The sequence below is a fragment of the Semicossyphus pulcher genome, unplaced genomic scaffold, assembly GCF_022749685.1.
Source record: "Semicossyphus pulcher isolate SPU_LCO1_2020_fin unplaced genomic scaffold, fSemPul1.0.p SCAF_11, whole genome shotgun sequence".
Lineage (NCBI taxonomy): Eukaryota > Metazoa > Chordata > Actinopteri > Labriformes > Labridae > Semicossyphus > Semicossyphus pulcher.
In genome coordinates this window covers 30,256,669-30,267,500 of record NW_027211615.1, presented here as the reverse complement: position 1 = coordinate 30,267,500, position 10,832 = coordinate 30,256,669, and the positions used below count along the sequence as shown (strand labels likewise).

The window sequence follows — 10,832 nt, the reverse complement described above, 5'->3', positions numbered from 1 at the left end:
ACTGTCCAGAATATTCTACAGAATAACCTCAAAGGTTCTGCACGCTCAAACACACACATCAATAACATGACAATCATCGCATATATCAGTGATTCCTGTGAGAAGCACGTCACATGCAGACTGACTCAGTCTGGATTAAACTCTTTCTAGATGCTGATTTCTTCCTTCCACAGTGTGATTGTTCTCTCTGCTTCACCTTAATTCATGTTTTAATTCACAAACTACTTTAATCTGATCTCTTTGCTTCAGTCCCCCAACACACCTGCACCTCAGCTCTCTGCACAGCTGCTGGCCCCGCCCCCTCTCTCTGTCTGTCTGCTGTGTCTTCATCAGCAGTCTGTTTCATTAAGTCACAACATTTAAATATTGTCTCTCACAATTCAGTTCTCACAGCCCGTGAGCCGCGTGTGCACGAGGGACGTTATTAATGACCTAAACAATCGATCGTTACCGAATGACATCTGCACCTTTTATAAGCTTTATAAACAGCGACAATGCTTTTACAATGGGGACACACGGAGACACACAGTAGGAGTGTTTACATTGCGTTACAGAGCTGCATATGATTGTGTGCAGACAGAGAGTGTCCTGGTGTCCTGTGACTCCTGTCACTGTGTCAGTGCTCTCCCTCAACAAGGAGAGCGGGCGAACAACCGTTCATTTGGAGCGGAGTCGTTTAATTACACAGAAATCTGAAGCAGCGGCAAAATGTATGTAGCGGAAACACTGCCGGTGGTGACTCCGTTCACATTGACAGTAAATACAAATAACTTCTGTCTTGTCCAGAGAACCATCGAGCAGGGCGTTGAGGCTGAACATTTAAAAGACCCTTTTCTTTATCCATTTCTGCTCACGGAGGTTTGTTTCTGCTCGCTATCCACAACATTGTGGCTGCATCGCTTCCTGATTTCTCACTCAACACACTCACACTCAGCTACGAGGCGGGCGGAGGGTCAAAATAATTAGTGGCGTTAAAGGGAATGTGAGTTAACGCGTTATGAACATGATTACTTTGACAGCCCTAGTTAGAACACATAAAATATTATTATGTCCATGGTCAACAACAAACTTTCCTGTCCAGCCTGAAAGATTGACTTCATAGTTCCAAAGTCCAAGTCCAAAATATAATTTAGAAGTCTTTCAATAAAATCAAGCTTTTCATGTCAACAGTCTCTCCATGTTACTTTGAGAAAAATAAGAAGTCCTTCATGATGATGAACCACAGCAGGACATAAAATAATACAGAAATCAGAGTCACGCAGTCTTTGAGCTCTTGTTGTCTGTCCATACCTGAGAGTGTCCAGTCTCCAGTGTGGATCCTCCAGCCCAGCAGACAGCAGCTTCACTCCTGAGTCTCCTCGATGATTGTAGCTCAGGTCCAGCTCTCTCAGGTGGGAGGGGTTGGAGCTCAGAGCTGAGGCCAGAGAAGAACATCCGTCCTCTGTGATCAGACAGCCTGACAGCCTGATTATTAGAAAAACATTGTGAACTTCTGATTTTGACAGTCCTCATTTGGAATGAACTAAAACAAACAAGTGTTCAACAAACAGCTGGATCCTGACCTGAGAGTTTCCAGTTTACAGTGTGGACTCTTCAGTCCAGCAGACAGCAGCCTCACTCCTGAATCCTGCAGGTTGTTGTTGCTCAGGTCCAGCTCTCTCAGACTACAGGACTGGGAGCTGAGGACTGAGGACAGAGCTTCACAGCTTCTCTCTGTCAGGTAACAGGAACTAAGCCTGATGAATAAGTGAGACAAGAGAAGGTTTAACTTCTAAACTACGAACCAAAGCAGTGTGTTAAATACTGTATGAAACAGTAACTGGATCAGCAGCTGCTGAAGGTAATCAAGTAACTAATTCACGTACAGAGCTTTGTTGGAGGCTTTGACCACTGGCAGCAGCCTCAGAAGAGCCTCCTCTGAAGCAGAGTACTTCTTCAGGTCAAACACGTCCAGATCTTTTTCTGATGACAGTAAGATGAAGACCAGAGCTGACCACTGAGCAGGAGACAGTTCATCTGTGGAGAGACGTCCTGATCTCAGGGACTGTTGGATCTGCTCCACTAGAGAGCGATCATTCAGTTCATTCAGACAGTGGAACAGATTGATGCTTTTCTCTGCAGACAGACTCTCACTGATCTTTGTCTTGATGTACTCGACTGTTTTCTGATTGGTCTGTGAACCACTTCCTGTCTGTGTCGGCAGACCTCTGAGGAGACTCTGATTGGTCTGCAGTGAAAGACCCAGGAGGAAGCGGAGGAACAAGTCCAGGTGTCCGTTTGGACTCTGTAAGGCCTGGTCCACAGCACTCTGATGGAGATGTTTCAGTTTATGTTTGTCTCTAAAGAGTTTAGAGATCGGGGATGTTGTTTGTTCTTCTGACATCAGATTGACACCAGAGTTGATGAACGTCAGATGGACATGAAGAGCAGCCAGAAACTCCTGAACACTCAGATGGATGAAGCAGAACACCTTGTCCTGGTACAGTCCTCTCTCCTCTTTAAAGACCTGTGTGAACACTCCTGAGTACACTGAGGCTGCTCTGATATCGATGCCACACTCTGTCAGGTCTGACTCATAGAAGATCAGGTTTCCTTTCTGCAGCTGCTCAAAAGCCAGTTTTCCCAGAGACTCGATCATCTTCCTGCTCTCTGGACTCCAGTGTTGATCCGTCTCAGCTCTTCCATCATACTTGATGTTCTTCTGTTTGGTCTGAACCACCAGGAAGTGGATGTACATCTCAGTCAGGGTCTTGGGCAGCTGTCCTCCCTCTCTGGTCTTCAACACATCCTCCAGAACTGTAGCAGTGATCCAGCAGAAGACTGGGATGTGGCACATGATGTGGAGGCTTCGGGATGTCTTGATGTGGGAGATGATTCTGCTGGCCTGCTCCTTCTTTCTGAATCTCTTCCTGAAGTACTCCTCCTTCTGAGGGTCAGTGAACCCTCTGACCTCCGTCACCATGTCAACACACTGAGGAGGGATCTGATTGGCTGCTGCAGGTCGTGTGGTTATCCAGAGGCGAGCAGAGGGAAGCAGTTTCCCTCTGATGAGGTTTGTCAGCAGCACATCCACTGAGCTGGACTCTGTGACATCAGTCAGGATCTCATTGTTGTGGAAGTCCAGAGGAAGTCGACACTCATCCAGACCGTCAAAGATGAACACAACCTGGAACTCTTCAAACCTGCAGATTCCTGCTTCTTTGGTTTCAGTGAAGAAGTGATGAACAAGTTCCACCAAGCTGAACTTCTTCTCTTTCAGCACATTCAGCTCTCTGAAGGTGAAGGGAAACATGAACTGTATGTCCTGGTTGGCTTTGTCTTCAGCCCAGTCCAGAGTGAACTTCTGTGTTAAGACTGTTTTCCCAATGCCAGCCACTCCCTTTGTCATCACTGTTCTGATTGGTCCATCTCTTCCAGGTGAGGCTTTAAAGATGTCTTCTTGTCTGATGGTTGTTTCTGGTCTGTCTGGTTTCCTGGATGCTGATTCGATCTGTCTGACCTCATGTTCGTCATTGACCTCTCCAGTCCCTCCCTCTGTGATGTAGAGCTCTGTGTAGATCTGATTCAGAAGGGTTGGGTTTCCTGCTTTAGCAATCCCCTCAAACACACACTGGAACTTCTGCTTCAGGTTAGACTTGAGTTTCTGTCGGCACTCTGGACCAACAGCTCCTGAAAGAACAAACATGAAATGTGATTAATAAGTTTAAGCTTCAATCAATCAGATGAATTTAAACTTTAAGACATCAGGATGGTGTTTATTTCCCTCCTCTCTGAAATCTCTTCAGCTCATCAGGTGTGAACAGTTTCTCACAGGTCATAGATGTGATCAAATGTGTGCATCATATAAACAGCAGAGTTTTAAATGTGACCCTCTCCCATGTTGCCTCCATTTCCTCTTTCCATCATGTTAAATGTGTTAAAATCCTCTTACTGCTCTGCAGACAGTCAGCCAGCTCCTCCTGCTTCATTCTCCTCAGGAAGTGCAGTGTGATCTTCACAAATGCCTCTCTGCTGCTCCTCCTCTGCTCCTCCTCCTCACTGTCCAACACCTCCTCATCCTCCCTCTGACTCTCTAAGCATTCTGGGTAATCTGAACTCAGACCCCTCTGGATCTCCTTCAGCTCGTTCTTCACAAAACTGACGATGTTCTCCTCCAGCAGCTGGAACAGAACGAGAAGTGAACTTTGACTTGTAGAAGTCAACATCAGATCATCAGTGACAGACAGAAAGCCTGCTGGTCTGCAGAGTGCAGCATGGACACTGGATCACAATGGTAGTTCAGTGTTTAGTCTGTGGATGGTCCTGTCTCCTAGAAACTAAGTTCATATCAGATGAGATTCATGTTGGAGAAATATCCTGCTCTGGTTTCAATCAATCAATCAAATTTTATTTGTATAGCGACAAATCATAACCAGGGTTTCTCGAGACACTTTACAGAAAGAGCAGGTCTAGACCGACTCTTTGTTAAGTTATTCAAAGAGAGGCCCAACATCAATCCACCATGAGTAGCACTTAGCAATTCGGCACATTGGCAAGGAAAAACTTCCTTTTAACAGGCAGAAACCTCGAGCAGAACCAGACTCATGTTGAACAGCCATCTGCCTCGACTGGATGGGCCGAAAATGGGATAGAAGGAGATGCAGGATAGAGACAGGCAAAGAGAGCAACAACAACATATGTTCTTGTTACCACAACAACATATGTCCTTGTTACATGAACAACAACAGACACATACTTATGGTTACAATGTCAATAATAGTGGTAGACTAGGGTGAAGATTGGCTAAATAAATAAATAAATAAAATTAGCGAGAGAAGCAGAGTAATGATAAAGGCTGAGGTAATCGTAATTGTAACAGTTGAAGTCAACAGGTCTACTATTAGCATTAGCAGCAACAATAATGATACTATGGGGAAGACTGATGTTAGTAGTTGTTGCAGTCGAGCAGGTCCACAGCAGCAGGTGGTCTGCAGCAACGATCCCCAGGAACCTTCAAGACAAGGGAGCACAAGAACTCCCGGGAAGATATGTGGTTAGTAATGTTAATGGGACCAGAAGATACAGAGTTAATGAGCTGCATTAATATGACAGAGAGAGAGAGGGAGGGAGAGAGAGAGAGAGAGTCAGAGAGTCAGAGAGAGAGAGAGAGAGAGAGAGAGAAGCTTGGTGTGTCAGATCCCCCCGGCAGTCTAAACCTATAGCAGCATAACTATGGGCTAGTCCAGGCCTGAGCCAGGCCTAACTATAAGCTTTATCAAAGAGGAAAGTTTGAACTCTTAAAAGAAGAGAGGGTGTCTGCCTCCCGGACCTTGACTGGTAGATTGTTCCAGAGGAGGGGGGCCTGGTAATTGAAGGCTCTACCTCCACCACTACTCTTAGAGACTTTAGGTACCACAAGCAGGCCTGCATCCTGGGAGCGCAATGTTCTAGAGGGGTAATATGGCACTATGAGCTCTTTAAGATATGTTGGTGCCTGACCATTAAGAGCTTTGTAAGTAAGAAGAAGGATTTTAAATTCTATTCTAGATTTTACAGGAAGCCAGTGCAGAGAGGCTAATACAGGAGAGATGTGATCTCTCTTCCTAGTTCTTGTCAGCACACGTGCTGCAGCATTTTGTACCAGCTGCAGAGTTTTTAGTGACTTATTAGGGCAGCCTGATAGTAACGAGTTACAATAATCCAACCTGGAAGTAACGAATGCATGGACTAGTTTTTCTGCATCGTGTTGAGACAGGATGTGTCTGATGTTTGTTGCGAAGATGAAAGAAGGCTGTCCTTGATATTTGTTTTATGTGGGAGATGAAGGACATATCCTGATCAAATAGAACTCCCAGATTCCTAACAGTAGTGCTGGATGCCAGGCTGATGCCATCTAGGGCAGCTATATCATTAGAGAAAGAGTCTCTAAGGTGTTTTGGGCCGAGCACAATAACTTCAGTTTGTCTGAATTAAGTAGCAGAAAGTTTCTAGTCATCCAGATCTTTATGTCCTTAAGGCATGCTTCTAGTTTAGATAGCTGATTGGTTTCGTCTGGCTTCATAGATAAGTATAATTGAGTATCATCTGCATAACAATGAAAATTAATGGAGTGTTTCCTCATGATATTACCCAGAGGAAGCATATATAAGGTAAAAAGAATCGGTCCGAGCACAGAACCTTGTGGAACTCCATGACTAACTTTGGTTTGCATAGAGGACACATCATGAACATTAACAAACTGAGATCGATCTGATAGATAAGATTTAAACCAACTTAGTGCAGATCCTGTAATGAACATTAGCTGTTCTAGTCTCTGTAACAGGATGTGATGGTCTATCGTGTCGAAAACAGAAAAAGTCTGCAGTGACTTTGGACACGATGTGTTTGTTAGAATGAAGCTGAAACCACAAACTGTCATGAACATGAACCAAAGTGTTTCTGTTGTTTAAACACAAACTGACTCAGTCTGTGAACTCTGCTCTCTGCTGCCAAAGTCTGTGTGAGACCACCATCCACTACGACCTCTGACCTCTGACTCTGTGAGGTACAGAAAGGCTTCCTTCAGTCCATCAAACACTGACTGTGAACATGATTCAGGCAGAGATGATGTTTGCAGTCATCAGGAAACAATTCAGGAACATAAAAATGTCCTTGTAAGTAAACTGTGATTCTCAGTAGTTGCTGTGTTTGTTCGTTTACACACCATAAATATGGAGTCCAGCTGTGTTTGATGCTGCTGGGCAGACGGACCAATGGGAGCCTCCGACCTCTGCTGCTGACCTCTGTGGAGCAAATATAATATACTGTATATAATATAATGACACACAGTGTTACATGTGAGAGATTCTACCTGGTGGAGCCTGTTAGAAACACTGCTGGATCCTCCGACACACACAGGACACACATGAAGCTACATGCTCAGTACAGTTATTAATGTGGACAAGACGGTTTACTGCTGCTGGATCCTGATAGAAACACAGACACTGACAAATGTTCAGGTTCACACTGAAAACACTGTTATGTTCAAATTAATGTTTTCATACAGAACAACAGAAGAACGTTTAACTTCTCACCTTTGATCATCAGACTGATCTTTGAACTCAATAGGTCGACCCATCGACCCGTCACTCTTTAAGGACACACAGCTGGGTTCAGGTCCAGGTCCAGCAGAGTCTGCTCTCTCATGTTTGACACTGAAAGAATCACAAACACTGATAAACATGAACACTGAAATGTTCTTCAAAGAAAAGCTGCTAAAAAATACTTTCGAATATTGTTATACTAAAACAACAAACTATGAAATAAATCATTACTTTTGACCTCCAGACTGATGTCCAACTTTGAACTCAAGAAGTCGACCCATAGACCCGTCACTCTTGAAGGACACACAGGTGGCAGCAGGTCCAGGTCCAGGTCCAGCAGAGTCTGGTCCGTGCCGCTGCTCTGGCCTTCAACACAACACACAGAGAGCTGTGAGTGTGAATAATGATGGTAGATGGATTTGAGCAAAGTATATGTTCATTATATACAGAAAATTGTTCCTTGATATGAGGAGGGATTCACATGTTTGCACAGAAACAGGTAAAAATGTCCGTCAGAGTGACACTGTACTTTTGTCTGAAGTCTCATAGAGAGTTAGATGACAATAAACACAAACCTTTTACAATCTTACATTTTATCAGCAGGCTGTTGTCCATCTTTGAACTCAGAAGATTCAAACATCAACTGTAGTTTCTTGACAGACAGTCGGCTCGGTCCAGGTCTATAGAAATAATGATGGTGGAGTGATGTGAGTGCTGAGCTCTGACATGGAGAAGAGTCATGGACAGTTAGAGATCCTCATCTCACCTCTGAGCTTTGGTCTGGCTGTCATGTTCCCCACACAGAGTGGTTTTAGAGGGAGGGGCTCCCTCCTCTCTGTCCTCACACTGACTCATAGCAGAGCCCCCACCTTCACACAAACACAACAACATGCTCCTTCAGTACAACCAGCTGCACATCACAGAGACACACATGTTCACCATTGATCACATGCAAATACTTCCAGTTTGATCAGTGTCAGAATAAAGAATGTACTCACCAGGTGAGTTCAGATCTACTTCTATGTTTGATCTTCACCTGTAGAGGAAACACAAAGAGAGAAACCACTACTGATCCTTGTTCTTCACCACAATGAGGACACTGTGACCTCTCATAACTTCTCATTCAGAGTCTAGAGACATTAACGTGACATTCAATCAGTGTCACCTACAACCTGAAACCAGAGTCCAGCTCCAATCACACGGCAGGAACCTGCCAAGACTCTGTCAGGACATGACGGAAAAAACTCTGAAGAATATCTGACTTCAACTGAAATGTCTGTTTATCTGAAAATAAATGTTTTTATCTTAATGAATATAAACACTTTAAAAGGATACGTTCATTCATTGTGAAGAAGAGGAGGGCTAATGATGACCCAGTAATTATTTATTCTTTTGTGTTCATCAAGTGTCCTGAAACGACTAAACCCAACTGTTGATTTATCCAATAAGTATTGATTTGTAATCACAGTCTAATCAAAGGTAATGCCTCCATGCTTTTGAGATCAATTACTGACCTATTAATGAATATTGTTAATAAAGTCTAACCAACAAGGACAATTAATCCTTTAAACCAGCCGATCATGTGATGACATCATTGATTAATTAGTGTCTCTGAGTGTGACAATAATCAAAGTGGTTTCATTTGAAACTTGTAGGATTCACTGTCCTGGTGGGTCATCCTGTGATGGTGAGATATCACTGTCATTAAGCAGAGAAGAAGAACACGAGTGCTCCTAGGACACAATGATCACATCACATGGCATGTCATGCTCCAGAGAGTTGTGGGATTGAACAGATACCTGAGTGATCTGAGACGTATGAACAGATTGATGGGACACTAAAGATGTCCACTGTCTGTGAACATTCTTGTTAATATCCTCAGTTATGTGTTGAAGTGTCGAACTTCTTTACCTGTTCTTACCTGTGGGATAAAATGTGTTACAATAAACACCTGTCAGTTATTGACAGACAGTCCCTTAGCAGAGTACTGCCACACCTGTGCACACTGAATAAGATAAGATAATCCTTTATTGATCCAGGTATGGGTAGGACAATATCTATTTCAGATCATTGATGAAGAATTGTTTGTAAACACTTTGGACAAAGGTTCAGAGGGACCGAAACATTGATGTCATCAATTATTTGTGTTTCTGAGCAAAAGCATTGTGAGGGATTTTCTTTTTTCAACACCGGAGCTAAATGTCCAACATCCTGTCTGAGAGGGTCGTAAAACTGTATCAATCAATACAAGTTAACTGTTAACTTTCACAGTTTCACAAGCAGTTACAATTATTTACTGTAATACAGACGACTTTAAACTTCAGAGTTACCCTGAATGTTTGTTAAATCTTTGTTTAGATCTGCTGAATCCATTGTTAAAAATGATTGTTATAATGTGTCTTTAATGTGCTGTGTAGGAGCTATTGATTTGTTATTAGTATTTAGTTGTGTATTTAGTTTACTAATAATATGTAGCATTGTTTGTTTGATTATTTTAGGCACTTGCTTTGTTTAGATATTTTCTTTGCTAATTGTTTAATTATTTATCATTATGAATTTTAATTTTTGTTTAGTATATTTAGTTTTAGGGTAATTAGTATTTTGTTTTGTTTTGTAACTGGGGTTACACTGTTGGCACCTGAGTTTACATAGGTAGGCAGATAGAGGACCAGCATGCACCTGGGTGGGCCTATGGTTTTTTAACCAGTACAAGAGAGGCAGCAGGAGCTGTAATATCTTTGTTCTTTTGTTTGTTTGCTTGTTTTTTGGGAAAATAAACCATAAAAAAGCAGCTTTGAATGGACAATAAACTTCTTTTGCCTGCGTACGGCACATTCCCATGGTGCATCAGTGTCACTTTGATGATGTTTGATTTAAAGTTTGTTTTGATTTTCTGACAAATGGCCACTACAGACTGTGTGACTTTAGTAGTTTATTGTTGAAACTGTGTGTTACTGCTATTCTTGAGCAGGTCTCCCTTGTAAAAGATCTCAATGGGACAAACCTAAAAAGAAACAAAGAAAATGACAGTCTGGCTTATCAATGGTGAAACATCCTGGGTGTAAAGGAAAGGAAATATAAGCTGCCGTATGCTCAGCTTCAGAGACAGGATACGTTTTCTTTTTACCACATGAAGGTTGTAAAAATGAGAACGTGAGAAACAAGGGGTTCAAGTTCATGTTGAAGTCTTCCAACTTTTAAGCCACCATCTTTATTGAACTTTAACCCAGAGCCAAAGTGCCTGAACAGAACCATCAAAAGCTTTAAATGCTGCTTTAGTTTCTAAGAGTCAATATTGCCTTTCATTTGTTCATCTGAGTGAATCTGTTCTCTAAAACACACGAGCTCTGAGACATTAGTAATAAATAAAACAAATTAAGAAGACAGGGCTGCCCATTGTTTTCCTTTTATAGACACTGCTGTCATATCTTATTTTAAGTTCTCTTGACTTTTGTCCTTTACTCAGAGTTGATGAGGAAGTTTCAATAGTTTTATGGTTGATCTAATGAACCTTTGTGTTGAACAAATCAACTACAATAAAAAATGAATAGTTGAGAGACTAAGTGTGAAAAAGTAAAATCAGAACAAAATGAGATTCTTATTGTTTAATACTGAAGCAACTTGAAGTTTTTTCTCAGGGCTGTGCACAGAGAACATCCCTCAATAACTGATTTACACTTGTTGTTCAATTGTGCTTCGGTTGCCAGGAGACTGAATGAAGTGACCTTTGACACCGTCATCAAACAATAAACATGAATGATATTGGCACAA

General features: G+C 42.3%; 1 protein-coding gene across 1 annotated transcript in view; it reads right to left on the bottom strand.

The window, feature by feature from the left end:
* Window positions 1-7,920, bottom strand: part of LOC138585151 (NLR family CARD domain-containing protein 3-like) — a 9,131-nt gene extending 1,211 nt beyond the window's left edge. Inside the window, exons 1-7 of the mRNA XM_069657422.1 lie at window positions 7,828-7,920; window positions 7,053-7,172; window positions 6,683-6,761; window positions 3,932-4,160; window positions 1,866-3,669; window positions 1,563-1,736; window positions 1,291-1,464 (exon numbers count right to left, since the gene is read on the bottom strand). Of these exons, the coding sequence (XP_069513523.1) occupies window positions 1,291-1,464; window positions 1,563-1,736; window positions 1,866-3,669; window positions 3,932-4,160; window positions 6,683-6,761; window positions 7,053-7,172; window positions 7,828-7,916 (2,669 nt within the window). The 5' untranslated portion in view covers window positions 7,917-7,920. The remainder of the gene's footprint in view (window positions 1-1,290; window positions 1,465-1,562; window positions 1,737-1,865; window positions 3,670-3,931; window positions 4,161-6,682; window positions 6,762-7,052; window positions 7,173-7,827) is intronic.
* Window positions 7,921-10,832: the final 2,912 nt, after the last annotated feature.